Below are 23,408 nucleotides of genomic sequence, written 5' to 3'. Positions count from 1 at the left end.
AAGGTTTACGTGTCATAATTTTATTAATGTTTGTTCCAAATGAAATTTGATTTGAATGAGTTCAACATTATTTCACCAACAATCAGCAAACATTCTTGCACATGCATATTTGAAATGTGCTTTTATGATACTCATGCACGTACACTCATACCATTTAATGGTTTCGAGGCACATTTGTCAAATTAAACATAACCGTGATAGCCTTGACACACCTCTACAAGGATTATTTCCTACGTCCTGGCATTTTTCTTTATCTCAGTCTTTATTTATACAATCTGCAAACACAATTCTCTTTTTTTTTTTCGATAGCTGCCATTGCACATTACCTCCCAATGAAATGTGACTTACAGTAATGTATTCTCTCCTTGTTGGGCTCCAAAGAAACAAGATGGTTTATCATATTTGACATGTGCAAAAGTAGCCTTGCTATTCTTGTACGAATGCAGAATCGAGCATACATACATAATGTTATTTTGCATTCAAATGTATATTTTGGTTATCATTATTCTCCCTCTCTTCTTTGTATCAAGCTTATTAACGGTGCCGTCACGTGAAAATAGGAAATAAAAGAAATAGGAAAAAAGGGGAGGTTGCGGAGAGAAAAGTGCTGACATAATAATGAAGCCATGGCATTATTAACCTTTCCATTATGTTTTTCCATTATAAGCTTGCAAAGGCCCGACAGATTGTGTTAAGCAGAGCTGCAATTAATGCAGACGATTCGTCACCGGGCATGGACATAAAATGGCGCGATCAGCCACATAACCATCAGACCAGTTTCCGGATTCGGCTCCTATATGTTTTGTCTATTCTAAAGTTAATAAAAAATTAACACCTATTAAGGGATCAAGTATTTTCATAGACAGAGTGGGAGGATGTATTTTCTTAAACTGCATTTGCCTCGTCTGCCGATGTACTACGGCTACATCAAAGAAGGGAAATATGGAGCAACATTTTCTGAGCTTTGATAAAAGTCCCAGTACCGCTCCGCCATGACTGATGAAGTTTTGAGGTGTGTTTGCGGCTCGCTATCAGCAGCGACTGTGCATCCCTGTGAATATTCCAGTCAGGGCAAGTCATCACAGTAACAGTTTTGTAGGTAGATGATGGTAAGGTTGTAAGTTGCTCACTTATTAAAAAAGTGCGCGTTAACAATTTTTTTATATTTCTGTAATGTAACGTTTGTGATAAATAAGGGCCGACTGAGTAGATGATCTCTATCAGATTTTCACCTGTATTGATTAGGTGGGCCTGGAACATATCGTTGCGCTAAATGCATATGGATGGTGGCAGAGTATTGAATTTGCCTACCCATTATATTAATCTAGGATTTTGCTTCACTAAAACCCCTTGTTGAGAGTAGACTTTATTTTTTTTGCAGTACTGAAATGCAAAAAAAAGCTAAACAGTCATTTCTTTGATGCATGCTGAATACAAGTCACGTGAAGGATCTAAGGTGTTTCATGCTGTCTCCCACGTCATTGTCCACAGTAGCGGTTTGAAAACCAGAGTGTAATTTTGTCAAATTATGAATGTCATACCCTAAGGCGTGTTTGACTTTAGAGGTTTTACTAATTATAATTGTTAACCCACCTCTTTGTGGGTTAGGAATTACTGCTTTCAGTCATGTTATGCAGTCAGTCAAAAGATTTGCTACAATACTCTCATTTTCACTGTGTGGCAACACTGATGCGAATAAGCTTCTCATTTTGGCGATCATGTTTTTTTGTCTTACATTGTATACCACGTGCATTAAAAGACATCACAAGCATTGTGCCCTGCGCAGTTTATTTATGCTTTTTCATTTTTATCGGAGCACTGTGACGACATTCTCGCATCTTTGAGAGGTGTTAATACAAGCAGAAGTCACGTCGATTGCAGCTTTTAATTAAACTGCGTATGAGTGTGCATGTGTGAGGGCCAAATCCATGCGGATAGAGAGAGAAAAAGTCTGTGACCTTTTGAAGTGTGACTCCCACTGGATTGTCATCAAGCTGGCTTGTGATGCTGTCGCCTTACCCGCCAACTCACTTTTTTTAGTTGTGTCAGTGAATGCGTGCAAATGTTTTTGACTTGATGTCAGTGTGTAAAAATTTGGTGCAAAAAAAAGCAGGAATAGGGTGGCGGGTACATGTACAGTCCTTCCTGCTCGTCTGGCATACAGGCCTGGACCTCACATAATCTCCCCATAAGTATGTCTATTTTTAGTGGCGAAATTATCACACTGGCTTCTTATTACACTTATCTTTGCTAGCACATATTGTATACAGTAGCCTGTGTCCTAGATTTTGTACATTTCATGACATCTGCATCCACTCTATGAATTTGTAATGCCTTTTAATGAGCACATGGCTAATTTGTGCCATGCTCTTGAACTTCTGCAAACATTCACTGACCTCTTTTTTTTAAGAAACTAACGTTAACATTCATCTGCTCTACACCCTGAGCATGTTTGACCTCTCATGGCAGAGGTGGCATCATCACCTTAAACATCCCATAGCAATGGTTCACCCACGTCTCAACAAAAATCTGTTACTCTTGATGAAAAGGCTTGCGATTGTGTCAGAAATTAAGTAACATCTTGGCTCATGATCAAACGGAGAGCGAGAACAGACGATAACGAAGAGGGGAGTGAGGAGCACACAGGGACTGGTGCCTTGCCGGAGGCAGAACAAAACGCCCAAGGCTGATTTAATGAATGGAGAAAGACTGCCAACAAAGCTCCAGGAACTCTTCATTTGTCCTAAAATAGGAAAAACTCCCTCAAAGTAGGACTGCCCCTGCAGAGGTGCACCTTCTATAAAATGGAAAATGGAGGTAGAAACCCCCCAGAAATGAGAGGCAGTTTCATTATGTCTGGCTCAGAATAAAAGGCAGAGTGCCACTTTGTAATAGCAAGGCATGTTACCTCGTAACTGACACGGCGGAAAGACGTTTTTCGGAACAACCAGCTACTCTATATGACACATCTTGATGGCGCAGAGCAGGGTTTTTTCAAAGTGCAGGACCATGAGGTTCCTCTTAAAAATGTAAAATGCGTTGACTCACTGGAGTCTTGCTGTCTTTCTTAGCTCATAAAGTGCCTTTGCTTCCCAGACAAATTCTAGCAAAGTGTGCATCATATTTTAGCAACAGCAGTATTTCGACTCTATTAAGATAATTATAGATATATGTATTTTAACAATAGTTGAAAAACACCATTTCAAGCCTTGGTGAAATGTGAAAATCTCTTAAAGCTACTTTTGGACTATGCTACCATGGAAGCTTTGTTTCAGGTCACTGTGGGGGGTCATGAATAAAGTTGTCCTGACCCGATCACGTGATCAAAAATTGTGACTGATCGCGTTATTTTCATCTTCATAATCCTGCAGTACAAAGAAAATTGTGAAAACTGATGTCTCACTGTTTTTATCAGTCAATCAATTAATCTTTAAATTGTCCATTTCAAAATGTTAGCACACAGTCTTAATAACTGCTGATAAAATATTGCCCTCTAGGGTCTCAAACTTTGGTGACAAATTCGATTTTACGCTTTTAGATAACATAATTGCTCTACTTTTGCTGTTGGACCCTCAAACGCATGCCATGAGGAACACCATTTCTTCCCCATAAAATCTGCTAAAAAGTAACAATAAAAAGACTTGTATGGCAACAGTTTTAGTGGATAATATTAAACATAACATGCCTGCACGTAATGAAATGTGTTAGAAAGAAAAAACTTGAAAATGCAGCGTCCGATTCTGATTCTTGGAAGTGTTTCAGCAGTTGGGCAAAAGCGATTTACTCAAACCGCTGTGGCAGTTGAAATGTGTTAAGGAGTAGGGAGGTGGGAGGACGAGAGCAGAATGCTAATGATGCTGCCTCTGTTTCTCGCAATGGATGACTCACGCTCAACATGGGGGCGCAAACATCCACAGTGTGGGTAGCAACACATACGTATGTGCATGTACACGAGCACGCAGGCCGCCAGTCACTTTCCCAAATGATTGAGTTCCACTTCTGTGTTGGATAAAAGTCAGGGCTCCTCAATAAAGTAGATTATTTTAACATTTTGACTGAGCAGTACGTAATACAGAATGTGTACTGTTTGTGAGAGAGAGACTTCTCCACTCTTATCATTTGGGCCAGTGTTTCCTCTAAAATGCACGCAGGCAAAATTGCACGCTGCTCTCACCCTCTCTACGCATAGCAAAAAAAAAAAGTATATATGAAACTTGAGCTATACTAGATTTTTTGCATTTTAGTGGTCGCTTCATATAAACATGTTGGCAGGTGGATGGTTGATGGAGTGGGAAGGAAAAATGCATAAAGAAAGAGAAAATAGAGCATGTCAAATATCAATGTCGCACGGACCCTGCTCTTTGCTAAAAAAGCCCACTACGTTAATTTGACCTAGTCTCGGATTCTATATGGGGCTTTTTTACAGTGATATTAATGTTGGTGTACGTACCTTAATAATATAACACTACCCTCTGCAGAGGGCTTTAAGAGGACTTTAACTCTTGAATAGCCTTCAGTTCTCTTTCCTGGACTAACAATCAGCATAATCAAAAATGAAAGCATGTCCTAAAATGCACTTCCACATTAGGAAATTGGTAAAAGAACGGATAACAAAATGCGTCTCAGCAAATGGATCAAATGTAATTGGAGATAATTTTGACGTGTGGTAATTTGGATAATCAAAAAGAAAAGTGAATATAATATTGCAAGCTAGATAAAGACAAGATGTAATTATCCTATGAGTCACTTCTTCTTTTATACATGGGTGAGGCAGTCTATTGATTTCAGCTCTAGTTGAACAGGCAATGTGTTCTCAAATTACTTTTTTTCCCCCTCGATTTTCTACAGCGTGTCAAGTAAAAGCACCAACGCATTTTTGCGAAGCCTTAGCTCACGGACAGACATCTGTGATGATTGCAAGAGTCACAAATGTTTCATAGGATTCTGTGCTTTGAAAAACCATCCCTGGGTTACTCTTCTGTAATTTAGGGATACAACATTGAGCTAAGTCCTCAAGGCCACATCAATATAATGTCAGGCAGAGCTGTTTTTGATACAGGCAAGTAGCCATGTGCATAGTTGTCCTATCTGCTTTTTTCTCTATCAATACAGTATTTCTCTCTTTTTCTCACAACAATTCTATGGTTTCGCGGAATTTAAATTCCCTTCATGACGTCCACACAAGAACGACTTTTCTAATTAAACACAAATATCCCACCACAAATGTCTGTAATTCCCTTGTTTTCTTGTTAAGCAAACAAACCGCCCCATTAAGACTACGAATGTGTACTGTTCAGCTTCCCTTTTTCTTTTCCTTTTAATGATACTAACATCATTTATTCACCTCAGCCCCAAACGACTTTTTTCAGTTGTTCCGCCTCGATTGTCAAGTGCTCAGCCCGAACGCAAAAGGGACCGTATTGATTGGGTCCACAGCTACTGACAGGAGTCTGTGCATTGATATCACCAAAGCAGGAAACGAAAAACTTGTGTGTGTGTGTGTGTATGTGTGTGTGTGTGTGTGTGTGTGAAGGGGGGGGGGGCATTAAGACAGACGCATCCGCGTGCCACCTGTGTGTTCATCACTCTGAAAAGCTGCGCTTATTTGACGCTTGAAATAGAGTACAATTTAACTTGAGGGCCTGTGAGTCCATTTCATTGTTCCCTTTAAGCTTCTTAGCTGTAAAATATTCATATTGCAGGCAAGGGAGGAAAAATTCTGTAACGGTTGAAGCCAGAGCGCGTCAGGAGAGAGAAGAGAAACAGATGAAGTGTGGAAGAAAAGTGGTGAAATAAATGAGGAGCTAAAAAGGATGGGGATTGGAAGGAGCAAAACGGGGAGTATAAAAATGGAACACGAGTGTTTTAATTGATGTTTTCTTATAAACAGCTTTGAGTATTGCTGTTGTATGAAAACTCCTCCATCGCACTTCTGTTACATGAGTGAAGAACAGCATTTCCTCTTATCTTCCCTCTCATAGACTAGGAAGTCACTATCCTAATTATAATCCAGATGTCACACTTGTATGCCCATCAAATGCAGCCCTAGAAAACAACAAAGACCATCTTGTTTCAATTTCTTGTTCATTTTAATGTCAGGTGCCACTAAAGGATTATCAAATGACTAACTGACACAAAAGAAAACATGCAATGCCTTAAAAAAGACAACTTTTTGGCAGTACAAAGCCAAGCTAAGAATTCAAGGGAATCTGGTCGTTATCAAAAAAACGTTGGGAAAATATCTCAATAGGCTCTGAAACCAACTCACATGAGCTGTTTTTTTACATTGTTCTATTGGACCAAACACATGTATGTACCTTTAAACTGAAGAAACATGGGTGGTTTCTTAATTTTTTTCCATGACTGTATGCCAAGCTTCTTCTAAATTGCATTTTTGGGGGGAGCGATATATGCCTATTTATAAGCATCTTAAAGGTCCTATGCCATCAAAATGAATTTTGTTCTATTGTTTTATGCATAATATAGTCAAATTAATATGACATGATTTAAGTTGAAATTCTATGTGAGTTTGCAGTTGCATACTCTAGTGTTTAGAAAACCTGCAAAATGAGCAGATTTGAATTCAGTATCTTAGTAATATACAGTGCCCTCCATTATTATTGGCCCCCCTGATTAAGATGTGTTAAAGCGTTAAAATAAATTCTATTTTATTGTAAGAGCACACACATTCTGAAAATCACAGACATGGTTGGTTCACCAGACGCAGAGTCAAGCTCCTCCTTTGGCCATCTCAGTTCCCAGACCTCAACCCCATTGAAAATCTGTGGAGTGAGCTCAAGAGGAGGACCCAGGTGATTCAGTGATTAAGCAAAGTGGACTGGTCGAAAGATCCTTCTTTCTGTATTCTCCCATGTTGTGAAACATAATAAAAAAAGATTAGGTGAGGTTTTGTTGGCAAAAGGGGCTTGAACAGCAGGGGTGCTAAAAATTATATATCACATGATTTGATGTAATACACCCATGTTTTGTGCAAACCGAAACCTTAGCAGCAACTGTCGACCTCAGAGGAGTCAAGGAATAAAGCGCTTTAATTTATTTTTGGAAAAACTCCTAAGCATTTCAGAACCAGGATTGTGATGTGTTGAGTTGCATTTTGTTCCATCTGTGTAGTAACGTTCTGCCAAGGGAGTCCGTAAGTTGTTTGTCTACCATTGTTTACCTCAGTTGATTAGTGGCCCAGTCCGAGAGTATGTTCAGTTGAGCTATTTTTGTTTTGATATATATGCTATAGTCTCCTGTCAGCGATCATTTTAGCTCTGGCACTTGGCAAAGGTGAAAAACATTAATTGGATAGAGTCTACCCTATGCGATCCAGCTGGAAGACAGTTACATAACACCCCCAATGCCAAATGAGAGCTGCCATGCTTTAAACAGCCCATATGCACCATGGTGAGTCACCGCATCATATAACAAAATGAAACGACAACTTTGACAAAAGGCACCGCAGTGGCCCTGTAGACAAGGCCTGCTGGGTATTCATTATGAAACCTTGGCATATCCATTTTGATTGCCTGACTCTCTCTCACCGCCACAGAACTTGCGATAAGAGGTGTTAATGGAAGAAGTTAAATGAAAGCATCATTCGCAGTTATGTCAAGAGGACCAAATCCAGTGTCCCCAAATAACAGAATAATTTTGTACACTCAACCGTTGCTCAGTAAGATGATGAGCAGCGCTAACAAGACAAAGGTAGTTAGTCGTAAATAGAGGGAGGAATAATGGAGACTGTCAAAGCAGAGCTGTAAATTTCAAGAAAGCAAGACATGTTTTATCTAGTTTGTAGAGTAACAAGGCAAATAGGACCTTGCTGTTGCTTCTTGGAAGAGACACAGAGGACAGAGAGGCGGATTTGAAATGCTAATTTGATTGCAAAGATGTGGGTGGATGTGGAGAAGTCTGGCGCAGCAAGAGGGACGGGAAGAGCTAATGGCAAGAAAAGAAGGATGCAGGTAGAGTATGGGAGTAGAAGATGTGTCGACATTGAAGTGCAGAGAAGTCGAAGGTGAGGGGAGCTGAGTACTCTGGGTTGAAAGGTGACAGTCAGTCTGTATAAATTTGTTTGGGAACAGGATGGAGGTATAGTCACGGTCTCTACCGGCATCCGTCCACATGATATTTTACTTTTTAAGCATCTTGCTCGAAAAACATCTTGCTGGAATTCACCCTTTTTACTGTACATAGACACACAATTTTATTCCTTGCTTTGTGAGGTCTAGCTCAATTCGTGTTAGACAACACATCCAATTTTTTTAGGATTTCCTTCAACTGTGCTTTCCAAAGTCTGTGACTTGATGCACTAATCAATATTTTGTGTTTTGTTTGCATTTATTCAATTCTCATCTCAAAAAATGATTTGCCAAGCATGACTGATCAGACCTCAAAGTTTGGATGTTAAGTACCGTAATGTCCGGACTATAAGCCGCACCGGACTATAAACTGCACCAGCTAAAATTCGGGGATATTTTAGTTTTTTTCTTACATAAGCCGCACCGGACTATAAACCGCACGTGCACACGAGTTTTTTACAAAGAAAGACAGTACACAGAAAGCCTTTTTAAAGTTTTAATAACATACTTTAACATGTCTTTCTAAACATTGCCTGTGACGCAGCAGTAGTACCGCAGCAACACGGAAGTGTGCACTGCTTTGTGTAATCTCTGAGTCACATGGCAGAGTAAGAGAAAGGGTTTAGAGCCCTTTGACGCAGGTCACCTAGCGTGCATTCCTACTAAAGCTCATAATAGTCACAAGCAACACAGCCAGAATAAGCAGCAGCCATAGTAGTGTTTCAAAATAGTATTTTTGTTGTTTGTTTTTTTCTTCAAGATGCCGCACAACAGTGGTCCACAGCCTTTTTACGAGTGTGTAAAAGTGATGAAGTCATCACAAAAGTCACGAAAAAAATCTTGTATAAGCCGGACCTGACTATAAGCCGCAGGGTTCAAAATTTTGGAAAAAAGTCGCGGCTTATAGTCCGGAAATTACGGTAACTTAGTTTTACACTTGTCCGTTTTAAACATTTATTCTTGTAATGGTCAAGGGAGAGCAGAAACCTATCCCAGCAGATGCTGGGTGAGTAAAAATACCAATAATGTTAATAAAACATTCATGACAGCTACTCGCTGACCTTGGCAATTATTATTTCTAGTTTCATCATTTCCTGGAGGAGGTCGCCAGCACCCCGCAGCAAATTGTGTTTGACATTCGAAGATCAACTTTAAATTGCACCGAGATCATGTCGCACATTGACGTACAGGATGTTTTTGCAGTAATGCCAATATGGTTAGAAATCAGTCCTCTGCATGAACACCTTCATAGGAGAAGTAGTCGAGTAGATGATGCTTTTCTTCAACTATGTTAGTTACTGTCTACTTTGCCTCTTTATTTTTCAGCAACAGTCGAGCCAAGAGAGCTCACTCAAGACGGTTGTCATCCAGGAAAGAAGGCTTCATGTTGGGGTTCACAACGGCTGGTGTTTCATTGATACACCTCAAATAATGGTGCTGGAGCCCTTATGCTCAGGGGTCAAAGGACGAGTGGACAGCGTCTCCAAACATAATACCCAGACCAAGGACGGGTGAGAAAGACTTTTACATGACATAACAACAGGTGTCATATCTTTGTCAGTGAAATTGTTGGGCAATAATGTTTAAGAGGATTCCCCTCTGTGCTTTTTTTAAATTTTCTGTATTGTTGAAGGCCTCATAGCTGAGGCAAATACAAAGAGCTATTATTAATCCGTTAGAAAGTGTGCCCACACCTTTCGCTGGTATCATGGATTTCCTAAAGACGAATGGTTGTTTGCTGTCAACACTCATGAAAACATGCTTACATGCTGATGTAATGCAGCAATAGGCCAACTAAATGAAGAAGAGGTCTCTGTATCTACTGGCGGCGATGAGTGCAAGCCCACAGACTAATCCTTTTATCTTGATTTGCTTAGACAGCAGGCAATAGTGTAAATTTGCTCACTTTGTGGACCTGAATGCCTTTTCTTTTTTTCCAAAAATCAGTTTTTGTATATATTTTTTTTATTTGAATGTGATTAACAGATGATTATTATCTGATTCTCAGATTTTTTTTAATTGGGTCCCATCGCTAGTCTTCACGTAATAGTTATGTAGCTGCAATATTATGTGAATGAGACAGTATTGTCGTAATCAAAGTATGTTTGTAATCATAATGATGATACCTATTACTGGTAATCTTCTGATTCCACATATCAGAAAATGAGAAACCAATAGCAATAATAATAATAATAATAATAATAATAATAATAATAATAATAATAATAATAATAGTGTATATAATACCACGTAATCTAAATAATCTTTAGCATGTCCACCTCAGTTCAGAGGGTGCGGGTTCGATTCCACCTCCGGCCTTCCCTGTGTGGAGTTTGCATGTTCTCCCTGTGCCTGCATTTTTTCCGGGTCCTCCGGTTTCCTCCCACATCCCAAAAAATATGCTTGGTAGGCCAATTGATCACTCCAAATTGCCCCGAGGTGTGAGTGCGAGCATGGATGGTTGTTTGTCTCTATGTGCCCCGCGATTGGCCGGCAACCATTTCAGGTTGTGCCCCGCCTACTGCCCGATGACGGCTGGGATAGGCTCCAGCACGCCAGCAACCCCCGTGGGGACAAGTGGTACAGATAATGGATGGATGGATGGATGGATGGATGGATGGATGGATGGATGGATGGATGGATGGATGGATGGATAATAATAATAATAATAATAATGATAGGATGATATTCTGGGGTTTATGTAGTAAAAAAGGTAAATGTTGCTTGACGCAACCTTACTGTTTAATCTTGCCTAAGGAGTATGCAAACTGTAAATAGCAAATATGAGGAGTGCTGTTCCACATCTTACGCAGTATACCACTTCATTCCCAAGGTACACTGAGCAAACAAGTGTTAAATCTTCAATGCAAAGATTTATGTTTTTAATGACTGGAGCTGTATTAAATGAAGGGACCTGTTGTCATTTAATTCAATGGTTGTGCATCATCACTTGTTTGGCTGGCACACCTTCATTTCATGCCTGTGTGTGTGTGTGTGTGTGTGTGTGTGTGTGTGTGTGTGTGTGTGTGTGTGTGTGTGCGTGCGTGTGTGCGTGTGTGTGTGCGTGTGTGTGTGTGTGTGTGTGTGTGTGTGTGTGTGTGTGTGCATGTGTGTGTGGTGTGCGGGGGGAAATATCCTCAGCTCGGCAGGATCACTGGCCCCCCAGATGCTCGGCCTTCGCAGCAACTTGGAGATCAGGCTGATCAATCACCAAGCTATAGCAGTTGTCTTTCAGCTGGAGTATGTCTTCTCTGCTCCAATTGTCCGAGAGACAATGGTAAGAGGGATATAAATGCACCGTATTTATGGCACACACTTAAAGACAATAAATAAAAAAAATATTGGAACAGAACTTGTCCTCACTTGACAGGTTACATTAGTCATTCATTTACATATTTATGTGCAATTTGACCAATTTATGCTCTTTTAGTATATCAACTAAACTGTGTGTTGACAGGTAGTAAAATTAGCGACATAAATTTGAGTTACACTACGTGTTTTTTTGCTAACCTCTTTTTTTTTGTTTTTGCTACCAGCAAACCAAAATGTTCTGAAGATATACGGAGATAATTAGTAAAATGCCACAATTATGAAGACAAACTGGGCTAACTTGAATCACTTAGGACTTTTTTTTGAATGCCGTTATATGCCAGTGGCACATTTCCTCATGTTGGCAAACTTGTGCTCTGTGAGTAAATTCCAACTGTCAACATCTTCCACTCCAGACGAGTTCATATGAATAAGTGTTGCAATTTTTGATGGGAGTAAATAAACGTCAGTATCTTCCCGAAAAGGGTAGCGGATGAATATAGCGACTGGCTCTAATATATCAACTGGCATTTCAGTTCTTTAACCTTTGCCTTTTCACAGCTCGCTTTTCAGAGAGAAGTCGGTGTTGTTGCTTTTATGAGCAGTTTTAAAATTGTGCTCCACATTCCCCTCCTCCAAATATCAATGTTAGATTTGCAGATGAGGTAAACACAATTCAAAAATGACAATGAGTCTCTAATAAGTATCTCAAAAAGCGGAGAGCATTAAAATGAATACTGTAATCTACAGTACATCACAAACAATTGCTTTGTAAATAATGATTGTCTGGGTGAGCAAATGAGATGCAATCATTTGACCTCACCATTGTGACCTTCCAAGGCCTGGACGTTTGAGGGACGTTACAGGTGCTTCATTTAGGTGGTGTGCGGTAGTGGAGTGTTTGTGTTGCTGTATGCATGTGTTGTAATTCTAATCAGCAGTCTGCCTTGGGTGTACTGTGATAAGAGCAAGATAAGCGCTCCCTCCTGGAGATGATGTGAGTGATGCCTGAAATCACACTCAGGTTCACAGTGAGTTTTGACGATAAAGCTTGCACGGTGTCAAAAAAGCGTCATGTGTCACTCAACTATCTTGAGAAGTGTGATGGGACATTCTTCATGTCCCTGTGCTGTGAGAAAGCTGTCACAGATGTGACACCGTTTTTTTCTTTGCTTTAATAGGGACTCAGCTGAGCTCTGCCTTCAGGGCAGGCAACAATACTTCACGCTGCTTGAAACTCTTTACACTTTATTTGGCACGGGACTGGCTCTGATTTCCGCTACTACGTCATCAAATACCAATCAAGGCCTTGTTGAAATGTGTTTTTAAGCCTCAACATTTGACACAATCAATGTTTTGCTGCTGTTTTCTTGCAAAGGTACAACAGACTAGCAATTCACTTAGTGTTTGCATTCCAAGGCCACTCAGTCAATGTCCAATTGACTTCATAATGGTGATGAGTATTGGCTGTTGGCTCTGTTATTTTTGAATTGCTTGTGCTGTGTAGCTTTGAATGGAAGTACTACTAAACTAATAAATAAATACGTACAATAGATCTGCCAATGCTGCGGAACAGCGAAAAACGTTCTATAACCACAACAGAATAGCACATACCTTTGTATTTGAAATAAAATAGAATAGCAGAGACTATAATGCCTCTATTGTCACTGCTAAGCAATACATCAAATTGAAAAAAAGATAAATCCTTTGGTTCTTTTGTTAAAAAACAAGTAATCATTAAAATGGTTGCACGATCCCGGTGAGTGCCAATAGTTTGAGCAGAAAAGATAACTACTAATGTAAGCGGATCAGAGAGTGATGAGCATTTTACTTTGTCACAGTAATGGTCAATGTCTAAAAACAGGTTATAGGGCCATGTCACACTATGTAAAAATCCTCGTTCCCTACCAAAACGTTTTGGACACACCATACCTTCTGTGTGGTGGTCCTGAAGCGTCCAAGATGCCAGCCAGATCAGCAGTCTTTGGTTATGTCACTACACAGAATACGACACTTCCAACTCATAATCAGCTACAACAGTGACCGTTTGGGATTTTTCTCTCGGGTCCAATGCGTAGCCTGAGCTCGTCACTGTGTGATTTTTGTTGTTTCATTTTCACGATTTTGGCTCATGTTTTTCCTGCTCTTTTTCTCTTTTGTCTTGTTTATGTTTTGTGTCATCTGTTTGTTGTGATTCTTTTTTCTGTATCTGGCCTGCCCTCCCTGGTTTTATCATTCCATGTCAGATGATATGATATGCTCCTTGCACTTAGTGTGAGAATGTGTCACTAAGTGTTTTCCTACTCTTGTGCTTGATGCTGCCTATCAATTACATCACACTGTATGCGGTCTTAGTCAAAAGGTTGGGGCGTATTGCTGTCTGCTTTGCTCTTGATGACGCTCATTAGCTCATCACTAATGGAACCCTGGAAGATAAATGGATAAATTTGTCTTTTTGCCAAAACACAATTTGCCATGGTGCAAAGAGATAGCTGCACTCATCCAAAGTTTTGAGACAAGGAATGAGTGACTGCCTCCACTTTGTTGGTTTTGAAGCTAACGGTACACAAGTACATAAAAATAAACTGGATTATTTTTCTCACTGAGAAATAATGGAAATTTATCTAATTTATGGTTCCAATTTCACCTTACACTTTACAATTGTTGATCGTCGTGCAAGTATAAAAGGTGGTATACATCTTTTCTACCGTAAAACAAATTGATTTCTCTGAGGAGTAACGCTTTCCTTTTTCATTCTATTGTCTTCATTATAGTTTTCCTTTTGGGCTTCTAATCTTTTTTTACCCTTGTTAAATCGCATATAAGAAAAAAGAAACCGTATGGACTGAGAAACGTTTTTTGTTGTTGCTTATTTTGCGTTCAATTTAATGTAAGTTGTTTGACCTCTATTCCAAAGGTCCACTTTGTTTCATTTCTGTCTTTTGTGCTTGAAAGACTAGCAAGCACCAAGTTCCTTCCTCAGAACATAACTGACAACTCTCTCAAACTTGGATGGTGACAGCTTTTGATGCCTGTCAAAATGGGTTCTTCGTTTAAGCAAATCATTAATGAATGTGCCTGTCAAGCACATCATATGTTCACCTTCAACCCTGACTGGATTTGAGGCTCAGCAAATTCTGATTCCTGTCTAAGAAAGTCCAAGCATTATTATGTGACCTTTCAAACTCCTCTTTATTGTGCCCTTTTGCTTTTACTTTTACTTGCTTCTTCAGACAGAGAATGGGACTGAGAGCAATATCTCTATCATTTGTTTGGTACACAAGGCAGCCTTACAACACATTGAAAACAGACTCATCAGTAGGCTGAATACTCGAGCCTCTTTTCACTGAGTGCGCTGAATAGCAAAAAGGTCGTCATCCTCTATTTCAGTCTGGTTTTGATTATAAATGACAAATTCGAAGTCAGACGTTCGGGTGGCAGCAGAACATAATTTTAATATAATTGAGTGATTTGTGCAATGAATCACTGTCGGAAAACTGGAGGATGTGTTGCTGCAGACATTATGCTTCAAGGCAAGTGTAAAAAAAATCATAGAAGCTAGATGTTTTTTCACTGTGTGCCACGAAATGGCGTTTAAACATGGAATGACATTCAAGGAGAGTAAGGAGGAGGGCACTTAAACAATTTCAGAAACTTGTTTGAACCAAAGAAAGAAAAAACAAATGAACAAGTCTAAATACAGCACCTGATGCGTAGAGCTTCTTCCATCTTTTCAAATGTATAAGCCAACTGTAACAACCTATTCTAACCTCCTTAATGACACGTTATAACGTTTTTGTAATGTTGAATTCAACCGTATTGCTACTCATTTCGGCAGCCAGGAAGACCTTACTCTATTTCAGGCGTGTAGTCGTAACAGGTCAGTAGTTGTAGCACGATAAGCACCTTTTCAATACAAATGTGACAATTTAAGTTCTGTCCTAAATCACAGGTTGCGGATTGTGGGCAAGTGCAAAAGACAGACTACACTCTGCAGTATCGGCATTTAATCACATGGGCCATATCGTAACAAACAACATTCACAAGTGTGAGAGCTGAGCTATGTGCACTCGCGTGAGTGAAGTTATTGTCCACCAAAATTCAAATCATTACACCCAGTTTACAACAGACTTAGCATAGGAAACTAATTCCATCAATGAATCTCACCTTAATTAAATGCATAAATTCCTGTAAACGTTCCTTTGCAGCACAAATAGCAGAGATCAATTGGTTTATGGACACACGTGTGGTTGTGGAGATGGATGCAGTGACATGGCCAGTGGCGAAGTTTATTGAAGGTGTTGCCGTATACAGCTTCTCCTCTGGGCCACGTTTTAATTGGCTGGTGACAGTAACATGCTGTGTACATTGCGGCATGGTATTGCCACTTTTCCGAAAAATGTGCGATATGTTCTTGGTTGTGTGTGTAAACAGTGATCGTGGGGGCCCTGCAGCTCTTAATGATGTTTGCTGAGTGAAAAGCTCCTGCAATAACATGCTCATTAAAGAGCCTAGTTTACTATCTGATTCCCCCCAACCCATGACTCCCATCTTTGTCCTGGTTTTCTTGACCACATAGTATCTCACTGCATCCCCCACAAACATCTCCCAGCGTTGTTGACCTCATATTCAAAGAAACCTGTTATATTTTGTGTCTCTGATGTGAAATGCCATGTAAATGTTAATTAAATGTTAATCAAACAGCTTAAGCACGGTAATGTCATCAGGATTTGGAAGTGTTATATTTAGTTGTTTGCCGCTCATTCCTCGGCGGTCAGGCCTACCCCAGGGCACTTTTTTTCCCTATTGTACATCAAGAGGAAAAGTTGAATTACATGGCAAAGGAGGTTTTATATATATATATATATATATATATATATATATATATATATATATATATATATATATATATATATATATATATATATATATATATATGCCGGAGAGACAATATTTCGCCTGCCTAATTAAAATGAATGTCAGACTCTCCCCCCCACCGAGTACATCAATCTCCCCTCACGATAGGCCCAGAGTGAGTCGTACCCTGTCACAATCTGCCAGCAGTGCCATCTTTCTCCAGACGAATGCATTCCCCTAGAAGCTAGACAGACAGTGGCGATAATGTTTGCATATGGAATCGCTGATTTGTGGATGGTCACCGCACACTTAGGTCGGGCTCGCACTCCCGCGGATCTTAAATCCCAACTTGAATGATAACGGCAGTTGTACAAAGTGGCTGGTGGCATTTTGGAGCCATTCGAGGCTTGAACATCTGGCAAAAAATCAATTTCCACTGTTACTTGTTAGTCTTTCTGTCAGGCAGGGGACAAGGCGAAGGACTCGGATGCAGAGTCGTATCTATCTGGGATTTATTCCAGCAAGCACTCAGAGCAAAAGTACAAAACAAAGCGCCTCTTGCGAGGGAAAACACGGGGCAAAAAGTACAAACAAAAGGCGTCGCACTGTGGCGAGTCAAAAGGCTAAAAGTACAAATCAAAACGCCTCTTTCGAGGGAAAACGTGTAGCAAAAAGTACCAACAAAAGGAGTCGCACGGGAACGAGACAAAAAGGCGCTGGAGACCCAGGCACAACCAAAAGCGTCGCTCGGCGGCGAGACAAAAAGGAGAGTTCTTTCAGAGAGTTCGGACATCAAGGAATCGCTGGTGGTCGGGACGAGGCTAGGCACACTGGCACAAGACAAGGGGAAGACACGGACTAAATACACACAAACGGGCGGGGACACAGGTGATGACAATTAGTATCGATTACGCGGGTGCACACAATCGGGATCAGGGAAGACAAGACAACCAACACCGAGGAAGGAAACACGAACTGAAACGGAAGGAATGACAAAATAAAACCGGAAGTAAAGTTACGACAATTGACGAGACAAAAAACTGAAAAAATAAACGCGACCGCATGACAGAACCCCCCCCCTAGGGCCGGATCCCAGACGGCCCAGGAGCCCCAGGGTGAGCCGCATAGAAGTCCTCAAAAAGTCCCGGGTCCAAAATATAACTAGGCGGCACCCATTGCCGCTCCTCCGGTCCATAACCCTCCCAGTCCACCAGGTACTGCCAGCCCCGGCCTCTTCTGCGCACATCCAATAGTTCTTTGACGGTGTAGGCCGTCCCACCGTCCACAGTCCGCGGAGGCGGAGGGGGCGCCGGATCCGGCACCAACGGGCTGTCCACCACCGGCTTGACCTTCCCAACGTGAAAGGTGGGGTGGACTGCAAGGGACCTGGGCAAGCGTAGACGCACCGCGGCCGGGTGCACGACCTTGGCGATGGGGAACGGACCCACGAAGCGAGGCGCCAGTTTCCTGGAGTCCCCCCGGTGGGGAAGATCCTTGGTGGATAGCCAGACACGTTGACCTCTCTGGTACACGGGCGCCGGACGTCTCCTCCGGTCAGCCATCCGCTTTACCCGGTCCCCCTGTCGGACCAGCGTGGCCCGAGCCGCCGACCAGACGCGATGACAGCGGCGCACCAAGGCGTGGGCCGAAGACACCGTCACCTCCGGCTCACTGTCAGGGAAGACAGGGGGCTGGTAGCCAAACACACACTTGAAGGGGGACATACCTGTAGCCGTGGTGGGCAGGGAGTTGTGGGCATACTCCACCCAGGAGAGGTTCTTGCTCCACGAGGAGGGGTTCTGGGAGACCAGGCAGCGGAGACTTGTCTCCAACTGTTGATTAATACGTTCTGTCTGTCCGTTTGCCTCCGGGTGATAGCCTGACGTGAGACTCACGGTTGCCCCTATGAGCTTGCAAAACTCCCGCCAAAACCTGGATACGAATTGGGGCCCTCTATCGGAAACTATGTCTTTCGGGAACCCATGAACCCGGAATATGTGGTCCATCATCACGGTGGCCGTTCGTTTAGCGGACGGGAGCTTGGGCAAGGCGATAAAATGAGCCATCTTTGAAAATCTATCCACCACTGTGAGTATGGTGGTTCGCCCATGCGAGGTCGGAAGCCCGGTGACGAAGTCCATAGATATCTCCGCCCACGGGCGCGAAGGAATGGGTAGGGGATGCAGCAACCCCATGCGGGCGCCGTGGGCGTTCTTATTCCGGGCGCAGACGGGACAGGCGGCAACGTATTCCTTGACGTCTGCCCTCATGGAGGGCCACCAGAATCGCTGCTGGATTACGAACAGCGTTCGGCGCATGCCCGGATGGCAGGAGAGTCTGGAGGTGTGAGCCCAATGGATGACTTGGGATCGTAATTGAGCAGGGACAAATAGTCGGTTCTCAGGGCAACCACTAGGGGGTGGTTCGTTACCATTGGCCTGCTGTACCCGGCCTTCGATAGGCCAGGTCACGGCTCTAACCAGGCAATGAGAAGGCAGGATAGTCTCAGGCTTCTTAATTTCTGGGTCCGAGTTGAAAACACGGGAGAGGGCGTCAGGCTTGGTGTTCTTGGTTCCCGGTCTGTAGGACAAAGTGAAGTTAAAACGATTGAAAAAAAGTGACCAGCGGGCTTGGCGTGAATTCAGTCTCTTAGCTGACTTAATGTATTCTAAATTTTTATGGTCTGTCCAGACCAAAAAAGGCTGCTGTGCTCCCTCTAACCAATGTCTCCATTCTTCTAATGCCAGCTTGACTGCCAACAGTTCGCGATCCCCCACGTCATAATTCTGTTCGGCGGGCGTCAGCCGTCGAGACAGGAACGCGCACGGATGGAGCTTGTTGTCGCTCTTGGCCCTCTGCGAAAGGATGGCACCTACTCCTTGATTGGAGGCGTCCACCTCCACCACAAACTGCCGCGACGGATCAGGGAGCGTGAGGATGGGAGCGGTGCTGAAACGGTTCTTTAGCTCCTGGAAGGCCGCCTCCGCCTCTGCTGACCAGCGGAAGGGGACTTTAGGAGACGTGAGCGCGTGCAAGGGAGCCGCTGTGGCACTGAAGCCCTTAATGAATCGCCGATAAAAATTGGCAAAGCCCAGGAATTGTTGCACCTTCTTGCGTGAGTCAGGGGTAGGCCATTCCGTTACCGCGCTTACTTTCGCCGGGTCCATCTCTACTTTGCCCGGGGCTACGATGAAGCCGAGAAAAGAAACGGTGCTCTTGTGAAATTCACTTTTCTCGGCCTTTACGTATAGTTGGTGTTCCAGGAGTCGTTGCAACACCGTCTCGACGTGAACCCTATGGGTCTTCAGATCTGGGGAGTAAATCAAAATATCGTCCAAATATACGTACACAAACCGGTCCAAACAGTCTCTCAAAACATCGTTTATCATGGCCTGAAACACAGCGGGAGCATTGGTGAGGCCAAATGGCATGACGCGGTATTCAAAATGTCCTCGATGCGTGTTGAACCCTGTCTTCCATTCGTCCCCTTCCCGGATGCGCACCAGATGGTAGGCGTTGCGCAGATCTAACTTGGTGAACACCCGGGCTTGCTGTAATTGGTCGAACACGGTCGACATCAGTGGGAGCGGATACCGATTCTTGATGGTGATCTGATTGAGGGGACTATAATCAATGCAGGGACGTAGGGTGCCGTCCTTCTTGCCCACGAAAAAGAACCCCGCCCCCGCAGGCGACGACGACGGTCGAATCAGCCCTGCTTGCAAGGAGGAGTCTATATACTCATTCAAGGCTTGCTTCTCAGGTCCCGAGAGAGAATACAGCCTCCCCTTGGGTATCGTTGATCCCGGCAGCAGGTCAATGGCGCAATCATACGGGCGGTGGGGAGGCAGAGAGGTAGCCTTGGCCTTGCTGAATACCTCGGCCCATTGGTGGTAACACGCAGGGACCCCGGTTAAGTCTGGGGTTGGCGCGTCTGGAGCGGAAGGCACAGGGCGCGGGTTAGACTTGATACAGGAATCATTACAGTCGGACCCCCATCCCGTTATTTCCCCTGATCCCCAGTCTATAGCGGGGTTGTGGCGTTGAAGCCATGGATACCCGAGAACGAGAGGGTTCATTGGTGAGGTCACGACATGTAGACGTATGTTCTCCTGGTGGAGGCCAATTGACAACGAGACTGGTTCGGTTATGTGAGTTATCTCAAAGAGTGCCTGTCCATTGAGTGCCTTAGCTTTCACGGGAGTGTTCAGTAGCTCAGTCTTTACCCCGCACCGGCGAGCAAATGCCCAGTCTATCAAGCTTTCGTCTGCTCCTGAGTCTATTAATACTTCGAGTTCTATCTCTCTTCCCGACTGGGTGATCCTGCCCTTGGGAAGCACTCGCCCCGGGGACCGAGCCGCCGAGAAGGCGCTTACCTTCAGGGTCCTCCTCACTGGACAGGAGAGAAGGAGGTGTCCGAGCTCGCCGCAGTAGTAGCATCTTCCCTCTCGGCGCCGCCGCAACTTCTCCTCCTCTGTTAACTTGGCTCTGCCCAACTGCATCGGTTCTGGCTCCTGGCGCTGCCGATCCCCGTACGGCCTGGAGTGGTGAGCGTCAGGGCCGGCTACTGGAACGAAGGCGGGAGCGTTGCTGCGTCGGTGCTTTCTCCACTCTTGCAGCCGGTTGTCAGTGCGGATAGCCAGAGCGATGAGGGCGTCGAGGTCGGTGGGAAGATCTAAGGGGATTAGCTGATCTTGGATGGGTCCTGACAGGCCCCGGAGGAAGATGTCATATAGAGCCGCCGCATTCCACCCGCTCGCCGCGGCCAGCGTGCGGAACCGGATGGCGTAGTCTCCGACGGTGTCTTGTCCCTGGTCTATCTGACAGAGTTGGCGAGCCTTGTCTCGGTCAGCGGAAATGGGATCGAACACCGTTCGCAGGGCCTGGATGAAAGCGGGGAGAGAGTGACAGGAGATGGAATCCCTGGCCCATTCCGCGGTGGCCCATGTGCGGGCCCTTCCCGTCAGGTAGGATACCATGTAGGCCACCTTGGAGCGCTCGGTGGGGAATTCTGCTGGGGAACTCTCAAAGTTCATCTCGCATTCTGTAATAAAAGCCCGGCTAAGGCCGGGTTCTCCGGAGTAGCGCTCTGGAGGAGCCAGTCTGGCACTGCCAGTCATGGGACCTCTTGCAAGGGAAGGAACGGGGGAAGCGACGGGTGTACTGGAGGTCGCTGCTGGTCCCGCGTTCAAGAGCGAGAGCACTTCCTGCATTTGCTGACCCAGCTTTGCTACTTGGGTGGCGACCGCTCCTCTGAAATTTTCTTGATTCCTAGCGAGTCCTCGGATCTCTTCTCCCAAGTCGCCCACCTCCCTCTGGTGCTGGGCGAGCAGTGAGGCATGGGAGCGCACTGTGGCGCACAGGTGCTCCGACTCTGCCGAGTCCATGTCTGGCCAGTGTGTACTGTCAGGCAGGGGACAAGGCGAAGGACTCGGATGCAGAGTCGTATCTATCTGGGATTTATTCCAGCAAGCACTCAGAGCAAAAGTACAAAACAAAGCGCCTCTTGCGAGGGAAAACACGGGGCAAAAAGTACAAACAAAAGGCGTCGCACTGTGGCGAGTCAAAAGGCTAAAAGTACAAATCAAAACGCCTCTTTCGAGGGAAAACGTGTAGCAAAAAGTACCAACAAAAGGAGTCGCACGGGAACGAGACAAAAAGGCGCTGGAGACCCAGGCACAACCAAAAGCGTCGCTCGGCGGCGAGACAAAAAGGAGAGTTCTTTCAGAGAGTTCGGACATCAAGGAATCGCTGGTGGTCGGGACGAGGCTAGGCACACTGGCACAAGACAAGGGGAAGACACGGACTAAATACACACAAACGGGCGGGGACACAGGTGATGACAATTAGTATCGATTACGCGGGTGCACACAATCGGGATCAGGGAAGACAAGACAACCAACACCGAGGAAGGAAACACGAACTGAAACGGAAGGAATGACAAAATAAAACCGGAAGTAAAGTTACGACAATTGACGAGACAAAAAACTGAAAAAATAAACGCGACCGCATGACACTTTCAGTCCCTTGTGCAGTTTTAAAGCAAAAGAACATCGTACATGGCCTTTTGGTGCTAATTTCCTCTCGTTTTCCAATTGCCCGACTAACGACTTATTTATTTTCTTGTGAATTTCCCTGCTTTTGTAGCCTGCGTTTATATCAGGTTAAAACTTGTGGAACCTCACTACAGTCTACATGAGTTGTAGCCTTGGCATTTCCTCACCATTGGTGCACATTGTGTAAGCTAAATTACTGACTTAGTCCGCCCTTTTTGCACAATTGCTATGATGAGTCACTTGAATTCGGCATAACACAGTATAAAAGTAACTACAGGCGAAGACGTATGACCACCAATAAATGCAACAGGCACTCCGGTAGAAAAGCAATAACAGGTGACAGAAATGATGCACTGCTATACACCACCTGAAGAAAACACGGCGTCAAAACTGCGGCGTGCTCCAGCTCCCGCTTGATTGCAGTTACACACTTTAAATATGTTATCTTATTTTTCCGCCTAAGGATACAGCAATGTTGTATGCACTGTGATTGTCTTAATAATATTGCATGTCGTGTAGAATTTTGACGGGAGATCTGGACATGATTTCCAAAACCAGGGGGTTTTAAAAATAGAAATGAAAAGCCCTTTGAATCGTATGTGACTTTTTCTAATTTTCATGTATTTTCCAAAAAGATCTCAGTGGTGATTGTAGATGGGGTCATTATCTTTATTCTGTATTTCCATTTCTTTTAATTTTTCAAGATCCAAAACTTCTAATGAAGTGAAAACATTAAACATGCCTTGCAAAAGCGTCTCCTTGAAGCCGTGATTGAAAGCAAAGTCTAATTTTCCCAGCACAGTATATAGCCTGCCGGGTTCATTTGAGCTACTCATGCAGATGGATGAAAATGTGAATGGTTTAGTGCTCTTAAGTTAATGATCTCAGCACGAGTTGGCTCCCCCCCTCCAGGGCTTCTCATTGTGGAGACTATGAGTACAGTAGTAGGAGCCCTGGGCTGGTGCCCGCTGCAGTCTTCTGGGCTGAAATAATGACTTGAAAAACCCAACAGACATGCGGTAATAGTAATAACTGTCAAGCCCAGTGCTCACATCCTCCTAATTTAGGATTAATTCACGCTGTGCTCTAGGAAACTCTT

At 43.7% G+C, this 23,408-nt stretch overlaps 1 protein-coding gene across 3 annotated transcripts in view; it reads left to right on the top strand.

Annotated features, from left to right (window-relative positions):
• The window catches only part of nphp4 (nephronophthisis 4), a 107,558-nt gene that overhangs the window by 23,098 nt on the left and 61,052 nt on the right, over nt 1-23,408 (top strand). For all 3 annotated transcript variants that reach the window (XM_049754895.2, XM_049754894.2, XM_049754896.2), the window contains 2 exons: nt 9,414-9,598; nt 11,229-11,364. In XM_049754895.2, the coding sequence (XP_049610852.1) occupies nt 9,414-9,598; nt 11,229-11,364 (321 nt within the window). The remainder of the gene's footprint in view (nt 1-9,413; nt 9,599-11,228; nt 11,365-23,408) is intronic.

The sequence above is a fragment of the Syngnathus scovelli genome, chromosome 2 (assembly GCF_024217435.2).
Source record: "Syngnathus scovelli strain Florida chromosome 2, RoL_Ssco_1.2, whole genome shotgun sequence".
In the NCBI taxonomy this organism is placed as follows: Eukaryota; Metazoa; Chordata; class Actinopteri; order Syngnathiformes; family Syngnathidae; genus Syngnathus; species Syngnathus scovelli.
Note: the sequence above shows the minus strand (reverse complement) of the source record. Positions and strands in the feature narration are given on the sequence as shown.